General features: G+C 41.6%; 2 protein-coding genes and 1 long non-coding RNA gene across 37 annotated transcripts in view; 2 read left to right on the plus strand and 1 right to left on the minus strand.

The window, feature by feature from the left end:
- The window catches only part of LOC124034029 (calcium/calmodulin-dependent protein kinase type II subunit beta), a 98,206-nt gene extending 92,319 nt beyond the window's left edge, over positions 1-5,887 (plus strand). For all 33 annotated transcript variants that reach the window (XM_046346665.1, XM_046346672.1, XM_046346681.1 and 30 more), the window contains 4 exons: positions 637-712; positions 958-1,052; positions 1,304-1,537; positions 1,675-5,887. In XM_046346665.1, the coding sequence (XP_046202621.1) occupies positions 637-712; positions 958-1,052; positions 1,304-1,536 (404 nt within the window). In that variant the 3' untranslated portion in view covers position 1,537; positions 1,675-5,887. The remainder of the gene's footprint in view (positions 1-636; positions 713-957; positions 1,053-1,303; positions 1,538-1,674) is intronic.
- Positions 5,888-7,770: 1,883 nt separating this feature from the next.
- si:dkey-174n20.1 (uncharacterized protein LOC796174 homolog) lies at positions 7,771-13,505 on the minus strand. Of its 3 annotated transcripts, none has more exons than XM_046346715.1 (4): positions 13,373-13,505; positions 11,942-12,184; positions 11,316-11,618; positions 7,771-8,618 (listed from the first exon to the last, which is right to left on the minus strand). In XM_046346715.1, exons 2-4 carry the CDS (start codon positions 12,144-12,146, stop codon positions 8,359-8,361), a joined length of 768 nt encoding a protein of 255 aa, XP_046202671.1. In that variant the 5' UTR covers positions 12,147-12,184; positions 13,373-13,505; the 3' UTR covers positions 7,771-8,358. The 3 variants fall into 3 exon arrangements, with proteins under 3 accessions (XP_046202671.1, XP_046202669.1, XP_046202670.1); XM_046346713.1 differs by lacking the exon at positions 13,373-13,505 and adding an exon at positions 12,883-13,322; XM_046346714.1 differs by lacking the exon at positions 13,373-13,505 and adding an exon at positions 12,640-12,867.
- A 2,296-nt stretch (positions 13,506-15,801) lies between these two features.
- Positions 15,802-23,855, plus strand: LOC124034032. Its single transcript, XR_006838499.1, has 4 exons — positions 15,802-16,114; positions 20,825-20,968; positions 22,533-22,688; positions 22,947-23,855. It is a non-coding gene; the product is annotated as an uncharacterized LOC124034032 (long non-coding RNA).
- Positions 23,856-24,871: the final 1,016 nt, after the last annotated feature.

Genomic DNA, 24,871 nt, shown 5'->3' on the forward strand with positions numbered 1-24,871 from the left:
TGTTTTGTTACAGTTTTTTTTCAATCGCTGTGGTGCGTTTTCTAAAATCTTAGTACAAAACTCAGAACTTGTAACACTTGTAACGCAAGTCTCATATTCAACACCTTTTATTGTTCATTCATTTTGTCTGGATACATCTTTCACCACACAAACATTAATCCAAAATATAAGATTACTGTGAAATACTATGAGAACATTAATTTCATCACCAAACCACAACATAATGACATCTTCTCAGTGTAATGTGAGCGTTGCATTGTGAAAAGCAGATACTTTATATGAACATGTGTTACAATGCGCAACATGTATTTCTAGATGAAACACTTGATTTAAGTTTGGTGAAAACGAGACGATATGAATTTGTGTGTTTTTACTTATTAAATTGAACATGTGCTTCGAGGTATGAAACAACTGCCTTTTTGATGAACATTGTGAAAGTTGACTACATACTTTTGAAAATTGCACCAAAGCGATTGAAAGAAACTGCAATACAGGATTTGTTGCTTATTTTACGCGTGATCAAGATTGTTGGTTTGTGTGTCTGAGGTGAATACTGTGCACATTAACTGCACGCAACTAGTTCTCTCCACTCTCCTGTGTGTGTGTGTCTGACTCTATGCTGTGTTCCTCCTACAGCACGCAAACAAGAGATCATCAAGATCACTGAACAGCTGATCGAGGCTGTCAACAATGGAGACTTCGAGGCATACGCGTGAGTTCATTAGTGTGTGTGTGTGTGTGTGTGTGTGTGTGTGTGTGTGTGTGTGTGTGTGTGTGTGTGTGTGTGTGTGTGTGTGTGTGTGTGTGTGTGTGTGTGTGTGTGTGTGTGTGTGTGTGTGATGGTTAGAAGAAGGATTATATGATTGATCGTCATTTTTAGTGTGAGCATGTATCAGAATGTGTGTGTGCGTCCGTGCTTGTATGTGTACGACATGAATGCGCGTTTCCTCTCCCCAGTAAGATCTGTGATCCTGGCCTGACCTCCTTTGAACCTGAGGCCCTGGGCAACCTGGTGGAAGGAATGGACTTCCACAGATTCTACTTTGAGAACCGTAAGAACTGCAGAGATGCTTTATATTATTTTGGGGGAAACACATGCACCTAATCCAGCATCAAGGATTGGGGGAGCACTCGAAAGCGATATCATACTGTAGTTTGGGACTAATTTTCTTGAAGGACCTTTTGATCTTTAGATATAGAATGACAGAACCTATTCTCTCAAATCACCATTTTGACTTAGTGTTTTACTTTCTGTGTCCCTTTCTTTATCTCTCTCCCCCCGTCCCTCCCTCTCTCCCTGCAGTCCTGTCTAAGAACAGTAAGCCTATCCACACCACAATCCTGAATCCCCACGTCCACCTGATTGGAGAGGACGCTGCCTGCATCGCCTACATCCGCCTCACCCAATTCGTTGATGGCCAGGGCCATCCGCGCTCCAGCCAATCAGAGGAGACTAGGGTATGGCACCGCCGGGAGTCCAAGTGGCAGAACGTTCACTTCCACTGCTCGGGTGCGCCTGCCGCGCCACTCCAGTGAGGTGTGTAGAACATGTTTGTTAATGTGTGTGTACACACATTTGCAGTCATGTACAGACACGCTGTTTTGAAAACTTGCTTTCAGAAATGTAAGATGTGAAATGGAAATGTCTGTTAAATTGTGTATTCTGTGTTTCAGGAGTAGAATGCCATAGCCACATCTAACAAGAGTGCTCTGCTGGAGAGAGATAGAGGGAGAGCAAGTCCAGTGTCGGGTGGCTCTGAGTCCGCAGCGCCAGACGCCTCCCACACTAGATACCTAGCATGCATCTCTTCTTTACGACTACCTATCGCCACCCGCCACTGTATCCACTGACAACCATCTCAACAACCAACCAACCATCCGACAACAATCTATTGTTTTTTCCAACAACAACCCCCTTCTCCCCCTCAAGCCCAAACTTTGGACAATTCACATTTTGCCCCTTTTCTCCACCCCAACCCCTCCAACCCAACCACTGCCACACCTATGGCCAATATTGGGCTGTGGGTAGGGAGTGTTTCGAGGGGTATGATGGCGGGTGTTGGGGTGTTTTCTTGGCCTCATTGTGCATTTTGATTCTTCGTCTTATGTCACATGATGTTCCCTCTTCTTCGTCTTGTGAATCTTCACTTGTGTTGCGTAACACTACACAGGAAATACAGTATGTAAAGTTTTAAGTAAAATCTATTATTATTATGATTATTACTATTACACAATTGAAATTGTATATGTAATTTGTATAATTCAAATGATTGATGCCAGTGGTTTCTAGAGTTGAAGGAAATCTTTTGTTTTCTCTATCTTTTTAAGGAAGCATGTTGTTTTTCAGTATTCACAGTGGCTGTTTTCTATTGTGGCTTTTAAGTGACAAAATGGTATTGGTAGTTTTTGTATATGCTTCTTGTATTTAATCTATTCTATTATACTAGACCAAAGCTCATGTTTAAGAAAAATCACTTTTGGGAGAAGGGGGGTGTTAGACGTGGTGTGGAGGAAGCGAGTGTGTGAATGTTAGAAATGTGTGTGTGTTTCGGTGTGTGCGTGTGTGTATGTGTATGTGTGTGTGGAACCAAGTACATGGGAGTATTAGTCCATAGGTGGCCGGTTTTATCAACTGGTTTGAATTTTCAGCTTTGTAATGTGAATAGCTGGAATGAGGTTGGCTTGGTTTGGTGTCTTCCGTCGTCCGGTCACAATCAACTGTACGAAACGAGATTCAACAGTAACAGAGGCTTTTATTGTATTTCACACTAATCATGTTTTTGCCTTTTTTGTGTTTATTATTATTAACATATCTCAGAGGATAGACCTACCGGTTCTCTCTTACTCTCTGGTGTTGGCCGTTGGTGTGTGGGAAGGCTCTGTGATCCCCAGTGCTCCCGGTGGTTCGATTAGACATTGCAGTACACTGAACTGCACCTCCTGCACTGCACTGCACAAACTGCAAATGAGGCCTCTATAGAATTTTACAGCCGCTATAGAAAAAGTGAATAAACAATACCACAGCAGTATTATGCTATAGTGTCCATACATATCAGCTTCACTACTTATTATTCAACATCTTAAAACAGTTTTGCAGTCTCTTTAAAACAGTACAGTACCTATAACACCTCTGACATCATCTTTCTGTACAGGGATGCTTTTTGAACATTTGGTGAGCAGAGATGAAGCCTTACACACTTAAATCCTTACTGCGTCCCAAGGTGCAACCGTCCTTTCTCTCACACGTCAACCAAGCCAGTTGCACTCTGAACCTATATAAAATCTGGAAACTACTGGGGTCCTGCGTTGCATAGAGCCGTGCCTAGGGCTCCATGCCTGTTTAATATGTTTAGTGGGGTTTAATGGAGAGCTAACAGGGCAGGCTGTTGGATTGGAGAGATGTGGGCCTGTGCAGTCTGCGGGTAGCAGGTGTTTTAGTGGTGAGGTCAAGAAAATGTGTGGGTGTTTACTTTGCGTACACCTTGTCCCTCTGTCCTGTGGTCTCTAGTTGTTGCTGCTCATTTCAGAGTGGAAGAATGTGACTGAGGTCTCAGGGTATCCAGAAGACTGTGTGTATAAGGGAATAGCTCCTGTGTTGGTTTTCCACATGATGGAGATTTTAGAGGAGAGGAGAGGAGAGGAGAGGAGAGGAGAGGAGAGGAGAGGAGAGGAGAGGAGAGGAGAGGAGAGGAGAGGAGAGGAGAGGAGAGGAGAGGAGAGGAGAGGAGAGGAGAGGAGAGGAGAGGAGAGGAGAGGAGAGGAGAGAGGCTTTATTTCAGCAGTCCTATCAGTCCTCTACCTTCAGTCCACAACTTACTTTTGTTATGATTTTTATGTATATTACATTTACACATTTGTAATATCATCTTTCATCGTCATTCATTGACTTGTGTTACTATTGCATGTTATTGACTAGTGTTACTACTCATTGTGTTTTTTTGCCAGTGTGAGATGGATAGATGGATTTACATGTTTTAGGAAGAGATGCCTTCACACACCCATGTATAATGAAGAAAAATCAGCTCTGGAGTGTTAGGTAATGTTGCAGGCCGACTATATCACAGTCGTTGCATTTCATCAACAAATGGTTTGCATGTCACATCGTGGACTGTGCAGTCAGGTATCCGGTTACTATAATATATTATAGGATGGGGTTATCTGATATGTTAAATACCTATCCAGACGTTGTGAGATCTGTCAGGTGTCTGCAACATATAGTCAGCCAGGAAGTTGATCGAAGTTTCACATTTTGGATCTAAGTGAGTGTTGTTGTTTTTTTGCCATTCTACCACCATAGTTGTTATGCCTGCCTGTGATTGGCTGCCTTTGGAAGTGTCTCATTATTATTGGCCTGACAATTTTGACCATCTCAATGAATAGTGAGGTGGTCAGCCGGTTGGTTAGTCCTCAGGTTTATATTTATTTTATTATTTATTTATTTATTTTATTGGTCAGTTATGTGCTTTTTCTTCAATGTTTTATTTCGTTTTTCCCTCGATATACAGATCACGTAAATGTTAAATTACTCTCTTGTGGCATTGTGATTTGGGGCGGCAGGTAGCCTAGTGGTTAGAGGTGGGTTGAATCCCCGAGCTGACAAGTCATTCTGCCCCTGAACAAGGCAGTTAACCCACTGTTCCCCGGTTGGCCGTCATTGCACATAAGAATTTGTTCTTAATTAACCGACTTGCCTAAATAAAGGTTGAATTTTAAAAAATTTAGAGGTCCTCTTCTAATGTCCCTAGAAGTGTTCCTGAGTGATTGAGCCAACCAAACATGTGAACCGACCTCTTCCCCCTCTCCAAACAAATAAGAAATAGCAGCATGTACAAAGCAGCATGTGTATTAGCTATTAACTAGCATCTTAGCTGGCATTTCTTTGCATGATAGTCAACAGGACACTAGTTTTGGTGTTAACCCTGATTTGTCTTCTAATTTTTCATTTTCTACTGAACGCTGGTGTACTAAACCTTTCTCAATCTATTTTCTGAGCTTTTTAAGTGCATAAAACTATTTTTGTCTCGAGACGACATAACGAAGATAGACGAGAGGCTGACTTTGATATTGATGATTATGACAAGGAGGAGGATGATGATGATGAACATGTAATGATGATTCTCTAGCATGCTTTTATATGGAGCTCAGTGTTGTCAATCCAGTGTGGCTTACTTCTATACATACAGCAGAGAGAGGATCACCTCAAACCATAAGCATTTCCAGTGACTCCTGCTCAACTGAACTTGCATGTGGGACTTGGGGGGAAATCCTAACTTCCACTTAAGTACATTTTTAACATATTATTGCATTTGATGTCACTGGTACTGTAGACTAAGTGGACATTTTACTTACAGGGAATGCATAATCTCAAACAGCAACAATCAAATATAGTAGAACATGGAGTAGGCCTAGATAGGCTCAAAGATGCCCTCTGGTGGTTAAAATGAGCATTAAAGGCATGCACTGCGACGTACTGAATCCTAGCCACAGCATACTGCACAATATACACACTGGACTATGTTTCGTTGAGGTAATTTTGGAAACGTTTTAAACAATAGGAATACAAAGTGCATCCATCCAGTGACTAGACCACCTGTACTGAAAACACTGAGCTAGTATCTCTGTAGTATTTATTTAACTCTTCCTAGTCCTTCTGTTTAAAAACTTTATTCAATCATTTCTCTGCAGTTGGGTCTTAGTTTTGTTTTTGTCAGTTTGGGTTTCTTCTGTAGAATACATTTATCCTATATTTCTCTGATTCTTCTGATTATTGTGCTACCCAATGTGCTACATGTGTTTCTCAAACTTAAGGAAATGTGTTAAGGTGTTATCAATAAAATGACAATTTAAATAAAAATAAGTTAATGATCATCTTAATGATCAGACATCCTCCTTTGCTTTTTATTGATGAGAGGAGAAATCTGTTTTAAGTTTTTCAATGGTTAATCCGACACAGAGATTAGCAAATAATATTACAATAATATAATGTTGACATATAATATATGTCACAAGTGTAACCCGGCTAACAGTTTATATTTTAGATTCATACATATTTTGATGAAACAGGATGAGGATTCGTGTTAAATATTATCTGACATTATTCAAATCAGAATATCATACTTGATATTGATTAGTAAAGCATATACAGATAAAGCATAAGGCTACCCATATATTATTCACTCAATATTTAAAAGTCAATATTTATTTAGAAAAAATATTTTTGAAATAACAAGAACTAATGAGATAAAAATCGTACAGTAGGCACAGAACAGACCTCTGGAGAAATGATTTACAAATACAGACAATCTCAGATCCTCCGTATGTCATCATCTCTCTGTAAACACACACTGTCATATTACTCTCCGAGAGTTAAACTTGGAACTGATCACAGACATTATGCCCTTGGCTTTTGTCCTCCAGGCCCTATTCAGTCAAATGAGTTGTGTGTAGAAATCCGGTGACTTGTCATACAAAGCTCATCTATTCCTTTCATGATGAGTCTTCATAACAAACCAGAGGAGGTTGGTGCCACCTTTAATTGGGGAGAACAGGCTCGTGGTAATGACTGGAGCGGAACCAATGGAATGGTATGAAATACATCCAGCACATGGTAGCCATGCGTTTGATGCCATTCCTTTTGATCTATTCCGGCCGTCATTATGAGCCAGAACAGTTGCGTGTCGATGACGGAAACGCAACCCAACCCTAAAAGCATTACTCTGATTCACTACGCATAAATAAACAGTTCTTAATGTGTATTACCAAAACAGAAAAACATATTCATTACAAACCAAAACATGAATATTTTTCACACACACACACCTCATCGGGACTACATCGCTGTCAGAGACACCTCTGATTGTTAGATCTGTACATCAGGGTAGATAGTATCACCGGGCTTTCCTATAGAGAAGTATGGGTGCCGTTTATCAGTAAACGCGTCTTGATGTGTAAATGTGGGTCATGTCTTTGGGTTTGTAGGACACCTCCCCGCTGTCATAGTTCAGCTGAACATTGATCCTCTGGGGTCTCCTTAGAGCTCTTCAGCCGTAAAGCCCAGACTCCATACTTTAGGCCTACATATAACTCCATCTTCCTGTTGACTGTCTCTCTGGCTACATACATCACCCCGTCAGGGTGGTCACCCACCTCCCAGCTGTGCTTTCCTGAGCTGAACCCCTCAGAGCCCAGTTCCTCTATGGGTTGTCAGGGAAATGCTGCCTTTTGCCTAAATTTCTCACCCTGGTCAGACCATCAGACAAATATAGCCTACATTCAGCAGTGTTGGGGTCCAGAATCAGAGTGTATTGGAACTATCCCTTGCATCTTCTCCCAGACTCCGAACTGCAGGTTACCCAGGTGTTTGGCCACAGCTATCACCGCTCCTAAGACCAGCTATGGATTCGGCAGTGTGCATTGTAGCTTGTCTGGGTGTGTTCTTAGTCTGTGAGAAATTAGCTTCTTTTTTTTGGAGAGTTTCTGCTCCAGTGCAGTGGTTTTGAGATCATTTCTGTATCTCTCTGGCGATCATCTTTCCCGCCTCCTTCACCCTCAGTGCAGCCAGTCTGGCCTCATCTTCCTCTTTCAGGAACTGGTGAAGCACCTCAAATTCCCACCGATCTGTTTCTCTGAGGATACCAGCTGCATGCTTCTCCTACCGAGTGTTCTGAAATGTGCTCTACTAAACAACACCACGTTCTCTGTACACTCTAACTGGAAGAAAAAAAACATACAACGTATCCTTTGACTAATAACAAGACATCAGACAGGATGTTATCGCCACAGATTTTATTGCAACAGAAGAAAAAGCAGCCATGTTTCACATCACCATTCAAGTGTTTCAGGACAGCAATAAAAAGGCTAACCATAAAAATGTTAAACAATGCTTTCCCCATTCATAAAAAAGAAACACAGACATATTTCACAATAAGGTCCCCTGAAGACAATTCAATGGTTATAAAAAACAATAACAAAAACAATAAAATTAACTTCAGGCTAGTTTGACCTAAATCATTTCCCCACACATTTCTCTCTTGCAAAGCTTCATAGTATAATTTGATCGTTAACATGTTGGTCTACTGACCTTCTTAATGCTTTGATCAACACATTAACAGTCAGTAACTTTTATTCATCATAACAGTGAAACATCGCAAGACAGTGTGAGGGAATGTATTTTTGTTATTTGAGAAATTAATATTTCAACAAACCTGGAAAACACTCCTGGACTGGAAATCCAAAACTGAATATCATACCCCTTAACCATTGTTTGTGTTTTTAAAAAACAATAGTAAAACAGAGTGATATTCAGTGAGTATTCCAGGCTAAAAACATCTACAAGCCTTACGAAGCCTTCATCCTTTCTCAGGCCAGTTTGACCAGCCTCTCGCTGGCCTCCCACAGTTTTTTGGCCACACCGGCGTCTCTGGCGAAAGGTCTCAGCGTGGCGGGCTGGCAGTCGGTGAAGTATCCCCCACTGTGCTTGGCAGCCTCGTCCGACACGGCGCAGTAGACCACGGTCTGAGCGCCCATCTCACACGGCACGAAAAACATGAACATGATCACCTGCACCAGCATACGGAACAGGATGGAGTAGTGACCTGTCCAACTGCTCTGAACATAGCCTGGAAAACGGAGGGACATGTAAGTGTGATGCATAAAATAATTCACACACACTGATTCTGTGCCCCAAAATGGGGGTTATCCAGTAAATATGATATCGCTCATAGTCATTTATAATTTCGCAGTAAAACGATTGTCCTACAAAAACTTTCCATGGGTAGGCCTAGAAGCTACTTCATCGCAAATGGCGTGCTCTGTTCCGTTCTGCCAGCGCGTCAACTAAATTACATAGGCTACTCCGTTTGTAAAGTGGTGGTATTTCCTCAAAATGAAGAGTTGAGAAATATGTATACTTACAGAAAGCTGAGACTACCCCCTAAAGCTTGGCCCCCCTCACCAGATAGCATATGCACATAGCATATGCACATGTCATAAGCAATGGGAAAGAAATGTTTAGAATTTCAGGAAATTAGCTTTAAAACAGAAACATTTTCTCTAAAAGGTTAGCTGACTAGGGGAGAGGGGAGAGGGTTGACTAGTGCAGGCAGGTTTTAAAAAATGTTTTACCTTTATTTAATTAGGCAAGTCATTTAAGAACAAACTCTTATTTTAAATGACGGCCTAGGAATAGTGGGTTAACTGCCTTGTTCAGTGGCAGAACAACATATTTTTACCTTGTCAACTCGGGGATTCGATCTTGCAACCTTTCGGTTACTAGTCCAAAGCTCTAACCACTAGGCTACCTGCCGCCCCAAAAGGCTGAGACTTTACTAATTGAGGGGTGAGGATAAGGAATGACAAAGTTCCTAATACGTATTCCGTAACAGTGACTGGCACACTCAGCCTGTCTCTCCAGTGACTAGAGAGCAGTATCGAGAACGGTGTTGTACCCGGACTATATAACCTTCAGAACGATGTTATACCAGGACAGATGATCTACAGTGCATTTGGAAAGTATTCAGACACTCAGACTTTTTCCATATTTTGCTACGTTACAGCTTTATTCTAAAATGGATGAAATTGTTTTCTCTCCTCACCAATCTACACACAATACCCCATAATGACAAAGCAAAATCTGTTTAAAAAAAAACAGAAATATCAAATTTAAATAAGTATTCAGACCCTTTACTCAGTACTTTCAGCGATTACAGCTTTAAGTCTTCTTGGGTATGACACTACAAGCTTGGCACACCTGTATTTGGAGAGTTTCACCCATTCTTCTCAGCAGTTTCTCTCAAGCTCTGTTATTAGGTTGGATGAGGAGTGTTGCTGCACAACTATTTTCAGGTCTCTCCAGAGATGTTCGATCGGGTTCAAGTCCGGGCTCTGGCTGGGCCATTCAAGGACATTCAGAGACTTGTCCCGAAGCCACTCCTGCGTTATCTTGGATGTGTCCTTAGGGTCGTTGTCCTGTTAGAAGGTGAACCTTCGGCCCAGTCTGAGCTCCTGAGCACTCTGGAGCAGGATTTTTAAAAATCAAGGATCTCTCTCTACTTGCTTTGTTCATCTTTCCCTCGATCCTGACTAGTCTCCCAGTCCCTGCCGCTGAAAAACATCCTCACAGCATGATGCTGCCACCACCATGCTTCACCATGGGGATGGTGCCAGGTTTCCTCCAGACGTGACACTTGGCATTCAGGCCAAAGAGTTCAAACCAAAGAATCTTGTTTCTAATGGTCTGAGAGTCCTTTAGGTGCCTTTTGGCAAACTCCAAGCGGGATGTCGTGCCTTTTACTGAGGAGTGTCTTCCGTCTGGCCCCCCTACCATAACGGCCTGATTTTTGAAGTGCTGCAGAGATGGCTGTCCTTCTGGAATGCTCTCTAATTTCCACAGAGGAACTCTGAAGCTCTGTCAGAGTAACCATCGGGTTCTTGGTCACCTCCCTGAGCAAGGCCCTTCTCCCCCGATTGCTCAGTTTTGCCGGGCGGCCAGCTCTAGGAAGAGTATTGGTGGTTTCCAACTTCTTCCATTTAAGAACGATGGAGGCCTCTGTGTTCTTGGGGGTCTTCAATGCTGCAGAAAGTTTTTGGTATCCTTCCCCAGATCTGTGCCTCGACACAATCCTGTCTTGGAGTAGTACGGACAATTCCTTTGACCTCATGGCTTGGTTTTTGCTCTGACATGCACTGTCAACTGTGGGACCTTATATAGACAGGTGTGTCCCTTTCCAAAACATGTCCAATCAATTGAACATACCACAGGTGGACTCCAATCAAGTTGTAGAAACATCTCAAGAATGATCTAAGGAAACACGATGCACCTAAGCCCAATTTCGAGTCTCATAGCAAAGAGTCTGAATACTTATGTAAATAAGTTATTCTGATTATTTTTAATACATTTGCAAACATTTACATTGTCATTATGGGGTATTGTGTGTAGATTGATGAAGAACATTTTGTATTTAATCAATTGTAGGTAGAGGCTGTAACGTAACAAAATGTGGAAAAAGTCAAGTGGTCTGAATACTTTTCGAATGCACTGTCTGTACAGAGGAAAAGTGAATGTGCATAACAAAACTGTATTGAAAGTATGTTTTTGCAGCGGCAGCAATTATTTTGCCATGGCGCAGGACCACAGCTAAATTAATACATTGGAAACACTGATATAGACACTAGTGCATCAAGCCTCACCAGGGTGCACAGCGTAGGTGGTCACCCCTTTCCTCTCTGTCTTCTTGGTCATTAGATTATTTTATATAGTCATAATCTATCATTGTGACAAATGTTATCTATGTTTACAGTAGTGCTTCAAGCCTCACCAGGGTGCACAGCGTATGTCGTCACTCCTTTGCCCTCCATCATTCTACCCAGCTCCTGGCTGAAGTAGATGTTGGCCAGCTTGCTACGGCAGTAGGTGAAGAAGGGCAGCAGGTTATAGTTGAGGTCCTGGAAGTCTAACTTCTGGTACTTGTAGTTGGAGCAGGTGAGCGTGACCACGCGGCTGGGGGCCGAATCCTTCAGGCGGCCCAACAGTAGGTTGGTCAACAGGAAGTGGCCGAGGTGGTTCACACCGAAACACATGCTGAAGTTGTCCTCCGTCCAGTCCAGCACGCTGGGCATGGCTGTGAGTGGAGGGGCGAGGTTAGCTAGCGAGATTGCTAAATGTTTGAGTTTACTACCTCTGCTCTGAATGCCAAAGAGTCTAAGGCAGATGTGTCAAACTCATTCCATGGAGGGCCTAGTGTCTGCAGTTGTTTGGTTTTTCCTTCAATTAAAATCTAGACAACCAGGTGAGGGGAATTCCTTACTAATTAGTGAACTAATTCATCAATTAAGTACAAGGGAGGAGTGAAAACCGGCAGCCACTCAGCACTTCGTGGAATGAGTTTGACACCTGTGGTCTAAGGGCTTCTTTATGAGGGTGCCACAGACTCCTCTCGCTCACCTGCGTTGTTGATGAGGATGTCCAACCTCTTCTCTCTCTGAAGGAAGGTCTTACAGAAGTCTTGTATGGAGCGCATGTTGGCCAAATCCAACTCCATGTGATGGACGTTAACGTTGTGACCCCTGATCTTGATCTCCCTCACCGCCTTCTCAGCCTTGTCCACATCACGGCAAGATATGATGACACGGGCACCTCGCATCGCCATGGCAACCGCAGTCTCTTTGCCGATGCCAGCATTGCCACCTAAAAGAGACAGGTAGGGAGGGAGGGAGACAATGGATGATTATTATTACAAAGCCATAATGTCCAATGATGTAGCTCTAATGTACAGCAAATGATGTGAAATAGGCTAGTCTCAAAAATAAAAAAGTGATAATATATTAATGTGAAATAAGAGGATACCATCAATTAAACATCTGAATAAGGGGGGTAAGGTTGCTAACAGCACTCAGTGACTTTAAATAAATACATTAATCCTCCCTCTGAGAGAGTTTACATTAGATAGCACACAAGCTCGTGGTAATGGCTGGAGCAGAATATTTGGACCCGTAGCAAGTATAGGAAACACATGGATGACATTCCATTAGCTCCGTTCCAGGCATTATTATAAACTGTCCTCCAATGTGGTCACATTAACGAAACTGTACCAAATCTATTAATTGTAAAATGTTTTACTTCTAATAGCCATCATCATTTACCTGATGAGAAGACATGATTTCAATTGTTTTGCTAAGGGGGGTCGCCGGTTCGACTGGGTGGCGGTCCCTGGGCAAGAAAAGCTTGAAAACCTCTGAGCTAACAGACTTACTACTATGATTGTCGCTACGCTATGTGCGATTGGCGCTACGTCTACATAGCTAAAAACGAGTCCATTTCGGCGCAGGCGCGGCTACTAGCTAGCCAATTTGCTATCCAGCTAGCTAGTTATCTATCTGCCTTACCAGTAATGACAACTGTTTTCCCATCCAGTCTTTTCAAGTCCGTGCAATACCTCCTCATTTTCATCCATCTCAAAATCAAATAGCAAACTAATGAAGTAATAATCGTGAACAAAATATACATTTTTGTAAGCGAGCTGGTTAGCCACATAAAATAATCATGGACCCTTTCCTTGAAATGACGTCAATGAATGAACTGAGAACTAACTAGCGGCTAGTAAACTGTAGTTAGCATTCTGGTCGAGATCAGACACGATACATCCATGGCGTACATAGACACGATTCGTCTTAGTGACAGATCATAACGAATTCCCATTTCGCTATCAAACAATAAAAGAAAAACTGCTCCAATAACGTATTTCAAAATATATTGATAACCAGTTGCTAGCCTGCTAGCTCACAGACAACGTGTAAATGCGCATGTGTGGAAACATTCCGCAGTTCAGTTACGGCACAATTTGTTCTCTATGGCATCTTGGACCGCGCTACCTACTAGAGAGGGCTGGATTCCTGTGGGTCGCAGACAAAGATTAATGGGGCGTGATCGGCATTTTTCATCGCGGCGCGCTGTCAAACAGACGATTTTTGGGATTCAAATATTGTTGTTGTCCCACAGATTATTTTGAAACGGTCGTGTTTCTCCTTTGTATGCGTTAGCCTACCTATTCTATTAAAAACACATTTTTCGCATTGTTCACACTAGTTTGGTGTGCGAGTTTAAGCGCGTCTATGTGTGGTCTCATTGAAAAATAGTAGACTGTCTACATGTTTGGAGAATCACGTGGCAGTTCAATTAAACATGAAATTAATTTAAACATGGTTAGACTGTAATTTACTACAGTGTCTGTAAATACATATTTGATAATGGAATGAAGTGAAGGGCGCTCAACCAACGTGAGTCGAGGTGCAATAAATCTTTTTTATCATTTTTGAAAAGGCATAACTCGCCTATGCGCCTTTTCATTTTCAATGCCCTAAATATGGATTACCCATTTATTTGTCTCTACCTGTAAATCGTTCTCCTAAAATGTAGGCTATATCCTATATGCAAAACGTAGAAAATGTCACGGTCATCATTCTTGCTGCTTCAAATTCAGTAGCCTTAACTGCGATATCAGATGCGCGTCTGCATGAGCCGAGAAGCACCGGGAAGTTACTACTAATGTAGTAGTTTAGGCTACTACATTGCCTATAAAAAACATTGATCACCTATATTTGGGGCGACAGGCAGTCTAGTGGTTAGAGCGTTGGACTTGTAACCGAAAGGTTGCCAAATCGAATCCCCGAGCTGCCAAGGTAAAAATCTGTCGTTCTGCCCCTGAACAAGGCTGTTCCTAGGCCGTCTTAGGCTGTCATTGAAAATAAGAATTTGTTCTTAATTGACTTGCCTAGTTAAATATAGGTAAAATATATTGATCTCTTCCCACTCCTAAAAGGTAGGCTACAAAAATAGCTCTAAGAGAAAGTGCAAGTCAAACTACATCTAGCATACTATAGCCCACTAATACAATTAGTCATATAACGGGCCACATGAGAATCTCTGGTAATTTAACATATTTCTTACATTGTTTGCCAATTGAAATTGCCTATAGGTCGCAAATTGCTGGGACAACGGCTGATTGCAACACAATCTCAAACTCAATTCGTGCAAATATGTACAAAAGGTATTTCAGCAGATTTCGTGCGTTTTGTGTGGCTTAATTCATAGGAAAATACATTTTTGTGTGACTTCATTCATAGGAAAATAAATGGGGGGGCTTCAGAATTAAAAAAGTTATTTTAGCTATGCATGATGGGCAATGGTTTTCTACACTGCCGTTTTTTGTGTGTCCCACATTTATTTGTATGAAAAAAAATGTGTTAACAACCCAATATTGTTAATCAACCATATTGTCATTGAAATAATTATAATATAACCAGTAGCCTTACGTTGTTTTTTAATTTATTAATGCCAATACCGTCTTCTATGCTTGTTTTCGCCTAATACTTGATGATTTTCACATAAATTAATCAACACAAAAACAAACTAAATCTGCTGAAAAACTTTTGTAGATATTTGCACAAATTGAGTGTGAGATTGTGTTGCTGGCAAGTGAGCTGCGTCACATATGACCAGTGGTGACCCGTCATTCAGTGCAGGTGGGGCAGAGCAGTTTGCAAACAATGTAATTTAAAAAATAATAATAATTGAAATAATAAAGCCGCATACGAACTTAGTCTCTTTTTTTCTTGCTTGAGTAAGGCAGCTCCAAAAAATGCAGGTGTTTCAGCCAAGCTCAGTGCTTTCTGTGGTGGTGGGGCAGCCAGTGGGAAATACAGAGCATCGGGACTGGCAATGTTCTCTACTTTGGCTCTGTGTTCTGTCACTCATAGGGACACTACTTCACAGGTAGAGCTTGAAAATTGAAGCCCCTTGGGTGCTGCCATAGAGTTACATTAGAAGTTTCCATCCAATAAGGCTCAAGGTCATTGGCCATAGATACAATTACGTCAAATCAAGTTATAGCTACAGTAACTTTGATTGGACTCATGTCAACATCATACTTTCAAAATCTAAGCTAGTGTAGCAGTGTGATGTTGTTCCCTAGATGATGCGCCAAGTTGCACACAAAGACCAATTCAAATAGGCCAGGTCAAGAGGGAATGTTTAATAATTTGATAATAGTAATAATTCAGTGTATTTTTAAAAATGTAATTACAGCTGCATAGCTAATGTTTTTATTTGGTGTACAAACACTTTTCATCTCAATATTGTACATAAATGTGATTGTAAAATGTTTGTATATTTTGGTTTGGTCCATCGCGGGTTATCTCTTTTGCCTGACCTTCAGCTAGCAAGGTGCCTGAGAGCTAGGACCGCGCCAAGGGTTAACATAATGTGTGTTGTCTCTTCGAGTGCAGGACAAATACAAATAATTCAACTAGCAGACCTTCAGTTGTGGCAGCGTCCTAATTAAAAGTACACAACGCAGAATGAACCACGCGACACTAGCAGTCATTTTCATGAATCAAGACGACCTTCTGGCAAATACTTTTCAATCCTTATCATATGAAGAGAAATTATAGATAATAATAGGAGATCACTGACGTCATCATGATTCAACCTTGTTTTTTCCCCCAGTTGTCTTGAAAGCACCATAAATCCAGAGACTTTGATGACAAAGTTTGACGACAAAATTTGCTCACAAAGGACTGCCGCGCAACCTTGCTGTTCTAGTGAACACAGCGCAACAAGGTGAGTCCAAAAAATGCCTTGTATGCTGCTGCATAAATTATGTAATATGCCAAGGAGATATGTATACTGTCTGTAGCTAAGAAAATAATACCCTGTGTATGTTGTGTAGTAAGCTGTTAGTAGCCCATGTGCCTCACCATAATAATTTGGTCCCTTTCCCCATTTATTTATCCTACGGTTCTGGCTTGATGTACAGGGAGAATACTGTAAGAACGGCCCAAGTTCGGAATTCTGTCGCTGTACATTTCAAAAGTGCTGAACAAATAGTTAAATTGACTATGCCCGTCCTAGCTTGCTCATTAATGTATTAATCAAAATTACGGATCGCCTCTTATCCGCCCGTCGTCCTCTTATGCCATCGTTTGTAACATCTCAAATGTCAGTAGAAACCACATGTATTTAAGCAAGTCAGCCATATCAGCTATGAGCAAATGAGGCTGAATGAACTGTTTCGCTGCCAGATAAGGCTTTGCTGATAGCCAGATGTAGCAGTGGTAAGGATTCATTCCATGGTGCTGAAAAGAAACCTCTGCTGTTGTGAAAGCTTTATGTAGGCCCTAACAGTTTGTATCACAACTCAGGATAAGACCCAGATGCAGACACAGGAGGCAGAGAGTTAGAATCTCAAAAATGTATTTTTCCCCAGGCAAAGGGCAGGTCGAGGGCAGGCAGTGGTTGCTAAACCAGGTCAGTCAGGCAGGTAGAGGACGGCAGGCTGGCTCAGGGTCAGGACAGGCAGGTAGAGGACGGCAGGCTGGGTCAGGAAAGGCAGGTAGAGGACGGCAGGCTGGCTCAGGGTCAGTCAGGCAGGTAGAGGACGCAGGCTGGCTCAGGGTCAGGACAGGCAGAAAGGTCAGAACCGGGAAGACTAGAAACAAAACTTGAAAACAGGAAGAAAAAAAACGGAAAACACGCTGGTACGTCCTGAACAAGACAAGACAAACTGGTAACAGGCAAACAAAATGCAGGTATAAATACAGAGGGGATAATGGGGAAAAGGAGAGACACCTATTGTGGTGTGGAGACAAGCACAAGACACGTGCAGATTTTATTTTATGATTCAGTGTTTAATAGTCACAGGTTTTATGTTCAGGGTTGCAGGTGTGATTGCAGGGTACAGTGAACATCTCTGGCTCAGAGCTCCAACATGCAGGACTAAGTGAATGGGGGGTGCAAGTAGCTGACTAGTGGTGGCTAATCAGCAGCCGGATGGCCTGTAGGTAGAAACTATTGGCCAGTCTTCCAGTTTTTACCATGATGCTCCTGTATTACCCATGTCTGAGTAATTGAAGCGGGGAGAACAGGGCATGGCTTGGGTGGCTGAAGTCCCTGATGATTTTCTTGGCCTTCGTGCGGCGACTCTTTATATTTCTGTTGGTCAATTATTAAGCCATTACTCCAGTACATAGGTGAGAGGCAGGGGCGTTCCACTACAGTAGATGGTGGTAATGCACCATAAGTTTGGATTCCAGCTGCCTGATAAACCCCACAGAAGGAGAGACTGGGGCAACAACGGTAACTAGTTATAGCTAGTACTTACCGGTAGAGTGTCCTTCGCCCCCCCCTTGTCTGTCGGGCACTGTTTTCCCACTGTTCTGTTAATAATGGCAAGTGTAGGTGTTGGCAAAAGGGAGCGAAGGACACTGTGTGCTAGTTTAGCCAGCTAGTCCCAAGGAGGACTCCGGTACACAGCAGGCAGGAGGCGGGGGTGACACCGTGTGCTAGTACTGCTAGCTATCCCAATAGGAGATTCCATTCATGAGTCATTTATTTTATAGCGGTTGTGACAAATTAATCGGTTTCTGTTTTCTTCCCCCAAATTTGTCTCTAGCTTTTGAATGGTTTGGTTATTAGCTATTACGACCCCATGCTTGAAAGCTATAACTCTCAGGAACACGAACATATCTTCTATTTCCCCTGAGGCTTACAAACCATGCAGGACACGTTAGAAGAGCCTGTGAAAAACAACACAATTGAAAACGATGGCAATGCATATATTTTTTTATACACATAATTATTACCTGATCTTCCCTGATGTTTTCCTGAACTTTTCAATACCTTTCTGATGCATTTTACTCACTTTGTGATGCAAATATCCAAATATATCCAAATATCCACCCATATCCAAGACATTTGACATATTTTCTTATTTTCAACATATTTTCAACATATTTTCAAAATCTGAGATGACAGGTGGATTAACAAAAGGCTACGCTGTGTTTTGCAATATTGCACTTGTGATTTCATGAATATAAATATTTTTAGTAATGTTATGTGAATGTGGCGCTATGCTATTCAGCGGTTGTTGATGACAATTATCTTGCTAAAGGGATGGGTAAGCATCAAGAAGTTACAAGATTTAAAGGATTATGCAACTTTCAGAATGAGACTGCTATAATATTGAGATTCTGATTTATTCGGGAAATGGTAACTTATTAAACAAACTCTTTCCATGGTGCCCCGGGTAACTAATGAGTTGATTGTTACATGATTAACTATGAACAGCTCTTCATTCAGTAGCCATGATTGTGTTAAATAGACATTGGCTGTGGCCTCAGACTGTCCTCTGCCTCCAAATCACTAAGTTTTTTTATTTTTAACCTTTATTTAACCAGGCAAGTCAGTTAAGAACACATTCTTATTTTCAATAACGGCCTGGGAACAGTGGGTTAAATGCCTGTTCAGGGGCAAAACAACAGATTTGTACCTTGTCAGCTCGGGGGTTTGAACTCACAACCTCCCGGTTACTAGTCAAACGCTCTAACCACTAGGCTACCCTGCCGGTGATGTCAGGGCAGTGTGGAGTGGTCCATTTGTTTGCATTTATAAATCAATGAATACATGTTAAATGTTTTACTTTAGTGAACTATCCCTTTAAAAATTCTAACAGTACATATCTTATGTTGGAGAAGCTTCCATTGAAGATTACCCACCCCGAGTTCAATTTGATAAAGTAACTCTCCAACCATGTGATTGAAAACCATAAGTACATTTTTTTCAAAAACAAATGATGATCAATAACATGAAAGTCTGCACTGAAATTTAACAATACAGCTTAAACTATCATCTTATCATCAGTTTCTTTTAGCCAATCACCAGTCATCAGTGCAGTACAAGTTGTAGTTAACTTGCTCTTTAAAAAAAATAGCATTTTATTTGTTCAAAAACAAACATGAATTGGGTTTTCTGCCCATATTAATTTATAATTTAAGGTGCTCCAAAGTTTTCCCTTAGCTTTTATGCCATATTTTTTCCAGCTGACGCTTGGCATTGCGCATGGTGATCTTAGGCTTTTGTACGGCTGCTCGGCCATGGAAACCCATTTCAAGAGGACAGACGATTGTTACGCGCTGTGCACTTCAGCACTCTGGTCCCGTTCTGTGAGCTTGTGTAGCCTACCACGTTGCGACTGAGCTGTTGTTGCACCTAGATGTTTCCACTTCACAATAACAGCACTAACAGTTGACCGTGGCAGCTCCAGCAGGGCAGAAATTTGACAAACATACTTGTTGGAAAGGTGGCATCCTATGACGGTGTCACATTGTATGTCACTGAGCTCTTCAGTAAGGCCATTCTACTGCCAATGTTTGTCTTTGGAGTTTGCATAGCTATGTGCTCGATGTTATTCACTTGTCAGCAATGGGTGTGGCTGAAAAGGCCGAATCCATTCATTTGAAGGGGTGTCCACATACTTTTGTATATATAGTGTAATTTATTGTTTTTGTTAAGTTTAGTCAACATTTCTCAATTGACAGTATGTCAACCAATAAGCTGAGCAGCCTGAGTTGTTTTTAACATTTCTTTGCATAATTTCTTTGAATTTTTCAGTTCATCATCAATGCAGGGGGCTTGAACAGTTCTCAGTTAGTTTCTTAACGAGTGCATGTTTGTTAACAATTTGGAAGAATAATTTTACAAATACTTCAAGTGTTGTATCTAGATTCTCCTCATATACATCTGACCAACATAAATGTTTTACATCTTCAACAAAAGAGTCCTGAGAAACCTTTTTTTATGATCTCTTATAAATAACTTTAGGCCCCGCCTTTGGTACTTTGGCTTTCCTTGTTATTGCAACAATGTTATGGTCTCTACAGCCAATGTGAACTGATATTGCTTTGGAGCAAAGCTCTGCAGCATTGGTGAAGATACAATCATTACAAGTAAGTGAATTTCACAGATCCAACACTATTGGTACACACTGGTTGAGTGATAACCTGGGTCATGTTACAGGAATTAAGCTCAGTAAGAAGCTTCCTCTTGAAAGGACAACTAGATGATAACCAGTCAGTGTGCAGATCGCCAAGAAAATGTATTTCTCTGTTAGCATCAGCAACTTTATCTAATAGAAGACACATATTATCCAGATACTGACCGTTTGCAATTGGTGGCACCTTAAAATAATAGATAGGTCTCTCTTGAAAAGTAGATTTGTATCTCAATGAGACTTCAATAAAGGTTAAATAAAATAAGAAGAATAGAATACTGTATAGGTTGTTACGGGGCCATGCATATATCATTTAGTTGTGTTAATAAGGGAAGCCGTTTCTAGTCTGGTCTCTCTGTGCATCTCTTCTCAGTTTTTATGTGCCACAGGTGTCATATTGAATAATGTGCTGCTTTATCTCTTCAATACAAAACAAGTACCAGTGCCAAACTGCTATTTCTCCCTGTAACAATTATAATTCTATTTACTCTCCGCTCTCCTAGGTGCAGTCCTGGGGGACCCCCATTTTATAACATTTGACGGCGTGAAGTACACCTTCAATGGGAAAGGAGAATACTGCTGGGTTGACTCCCCAGGCAGAGGGCTGAGAATTCAGGGCCAGACAGAGCAGGTGAAACTAGAGAACGGTGAGTTTTCCCTCTGCTGTGAGAGGGCTGGTAGTGTCTATGCACCCTCTCATCCCTAGGGTGACTAGACTGGCTACCTCTCTCTCAGCCTCTCTGCCTCTGTTTGTCTCTGTTTCAGCCTTTCTATATTTATCACAGTCTTTGTTTAAGGTGCTCAGGGATTCAGGCTCATCTCAAAAGATAAATAATTCTGTAATTAATCACTGCCTGGTACGGCAAATGCTCGGCCTCCGGCCGCAAGGCACTTCAGTGGGGTGGTGCGTACGGCTCAGTACATCACTGGGGCAAAGCTGCCTGCCATCCAGGACCTCTACACCAGGCGGCATCAGAGGAAGGCCCTGAAATTGTCAAAGACCCCAGCCAGTCATAGACTGTTCTCTCTACTACTGCATGGCAAGCGGTACCGGAGTGCCAAGTCTAGGACAAAAAAAGGCTTCTCAACAGTTTTTACCCCCAAGCCATAAGAACAGGTAACCAAATGGTTATCCAGATTATTTGCAATGTGTCCCACCACCTGCCAACCCCTCTTTTTACGCTACTGCTACTCTCTGTTCATCTTGTATGCATTGTCACTTTAACCATACCCACATGTTACTACCTCAATAAGCCTGACTAACTGGTGTCTGTATATAGCCTTGCTACACACACACGCACACACACACTTTTTTTTCTCCGCACTATTGGTTAGAGCCTGTAAGTATTTCACTGTAAGGTCTACACCAGTTGTAATCGGTGCACGTGACAAATAAACTTTGATTTGATTTAATAGTTTGGTTGTAAAGATAATGAATGCATTCAGACCTGCTTTAATTGTAATTACACCTTTTTACTTCTAAACAAGTTTTAATACATTTTATTTAACAGAGCGCTAGCTAGCTCTTCTTCCCAGAGAAGTGTCATCCCACTTCAGTTTCTCACACAGACACACATGCACACACTCCATGTATTCTCTTTTACACAACAACAGAGTGAAGCAGTCTGGGTCTTGAGATACTTCTGGGAGTGAAAACAACATTTTGGCGATGTAAAAAAAAATCTTATTTCCTCTTGCTTGGGATCTGAGGACCCATTGCTCTCAGCTAATCTCTCTGGGGGTCAATCTGAGTCTTGCATAGCTGCTATGAAGCTACGTTGGTTAGGAGAACCTACAAACCCAATACTTTTTTAAAGCCAATCCAAAGCCAAACCATTGAAGATGGCCAGATGCCAGTGATGTTCAGCTCATTATTTTTGACAGATCAGTAGAACATCTGGATTGGGGCTGATGTTGCGGAGAGCTGTCAAGTTAATATTACATATCTTATGTACAGTATATTTGAGGTTATGCTATGCGTATGAAATGCAATCCCTTACAGTAGGGTTATGTTAAAGTGTGTCTGCACTTTAGGCCTACATTAAAGGCAATTTAGCATTCAAACATGTGGTATCTTAGCCAATATTTTTCTGCAAATATGCTATTCATATGAATCTCTTGGTCCCTTAGCTCAGGGTTTCCCAAACATTGTTTCCCCCATGCATATTATGGTATGTTACGTTATGTTATGCTATTTCTGAATTCCTCAAGGTACCTTAGCCAAGGCTAATAGTCCATCGGCTGTGACTATAAGAGAGAATACCTCTGTCAAAGAGGTGCACCAGGCAGAGCAGCAGGATCATCTGGAGGTGTTTAGGAACCAGCAAATCCCCTCCTTCACAGAACAGTGATGAATGGACCTACATGGTGAGAGAGAGAAAATCAGGCATCGCTATAGTCTTGTTTGTGTAGATTTCTTTTTTTATGATTTCTTAAATTATTTTTTTAATGATCAACAAACTGATATCAAGTTAATTTAGAGACAAATCCTTACTTGAGGAATGAGCAAACAACCTAAAACTAGTGCACACATCTCCTACATTGAGTTATCTTATGTCCATGTATCTAAAGTTAGGATTCAGCCTCTCCCTCTGAATATGCATTCTCTGTTTGTCTTCCCTCTAGGTGTTTTCTGTACTCTCCGACACCGCAGAACATGACCGTCATGTTCTCTTCAGGGGTGGAGGTAGATGTGCAGGGGCGAGAGGTGCCACCATGGCCCTTACCGTGCTGCTCCCCCAGACTACACCAACCTCACCCAGAGGCTGCTGGAACAGATTAAGTCTGACCCTTCAGATGACCTGCTGACCAGCCTGGGAGAGGTCGTCTCCCCTGACAACCCCGGCACTGAGGGGATATTCTCATTCGGAGCTGGCTGTGAGTCCATGGGCCTCTCTCTGCATTGAAACTAACAGTGCATCTCAGTTATCCAAAGCTCTTTCTCAATTGCCCAAAACAAATTCAGTAACACTTCTTACTTTATGGGGTTATTAATAAGACATTTTATAAAATCAATCATAGCAACTTTGAGTGTTGCAGTGTCATTCAAACCAACCTTCATAACATTTGTTTTCAATTGTTTTCTTTCATTGCATAGACAGGAACAAAATTGTCAAATGGTTATGAAAAGGATTACAAAATGAAAGTAACATGCAGTGTAAAAAAAAAAGTAGTTTCAACTAATTATTATTAAGTAACTGGTTCCACAGTCTTTTTTTTGTTTACTCAACTTTTGTCTTACCTGAACAAACAAAAAAATATGTTGGCCCAAATATTCTGCCCTCGCAAAAGAGTCCCCTTTTTAAGCATAGCAGATAGATAAACCTGGTACTGCTACTGTAATGTTGAAGGTTGATTTATTGCCACTGCTTCGTAGGTACAGTAATAGTGACTGAAGTGAGTAAAACTGAAATGTATAAAGAAAAGAACAATGAGTATGACTTATTGAATGCTTGCCGACTACTAGGCTTAATTCATGCAAATATTCTTGTTAGCCACTTGAGTAGCTGTACAAGAGTCTTATGGCTTGGGGATAGAAGCTGTTAAGAAGCCTTTTGGACCTAGACTTGGCGCTCCGGTACTGCTTGCCTATGACTAGGGTGGCTGGAGTCTTTGACAATTTTTAGGGCCCTCTCTGATACCGCCTGGTATAGAGGTTCTGGATGGCAGGAAGCTTGGCCCCAGTGATGTACGGGGCCATACGACCTACCCTCTGTAGTGCCTTGCGCTTGGAGGCTGAGAAGTTGCTGTACCAGGCAGTGATGCAACCAGTCAGGATGCTCTCGATGGTGCAGCTGTATAATTATTTTGAGGATCTGAGGACCCATGCCAAATCTTTTCAGTTTCCTGAGGATGAATAGACTTTGTAGTGCACTCCTCACGACTGTCTTTGCGTGTTTGGACCATGAAAGTTTGTTGGTCATGTGGACAGCAAGGAACTTGAAGCTCTCAACCTGCTCCACTGCAGCACATCGATGAGAATGGAGGCATGCTCAGTCCTCCTTTTCTTGTAGTCCACAATCATCTCCTTTGTCTTGATCACGTTAACTTCTTTGGGGTAGGGGGCGGTATTCGGAAATTTGGATGAGTGAGGTGCCCAAAGTAAACTGCCTGTTACTCAGGCCCAGAAGCTGCATATATGCATATAATTGGTAGTATTGGATAGAAAACACTCAAACATTTCTACAACTGTTAAAATAATGTCTGTTAGTAACAGAACTGATATGGCAGGCAAAAATCCGAGGAGACTCCATCCTGAATTGTTTTTGATGAGCTCACCACTAATTATAATGGCTGTCAATGGGAATATAAAAGGAATACCTCCCAGATTGCAGTTCCTAGGGCTTCCACTAGATGTCAAGTCTTTAGAAAGAGTTTTAGGCTTGTTTTTTGAAAAATGAGCTAGAATTTGTTTTTCTAAATTGGCTCCCATTTTGGCTGTAGTGTTGTGACGCGCAAGGAGGAGAGCGCGAACTTCGTTATTTATCTCCGGTAATGAACATACTGTTCTCCGTCTTAAATTGTATTGTTTATTTACATATTAGTGTACC

This window comes from Oncorhynchus gorbuscha, linkage group LG04 (assembly GCF_021184085.1).
Source record: "Oncorhynchus gorbuscha isolate QuinsamMale2020 ecotype Even-year linkage group LG04, OgorEven_v1.0, whole genome shotgun sequence".
Lineage (NCBI taxonomy): Eukaryota > Metazoa > Chordata > Actinopteri > Salmoniformes > Salmonidae > Oncorhynchus > Oncorhynchus gorbuscha.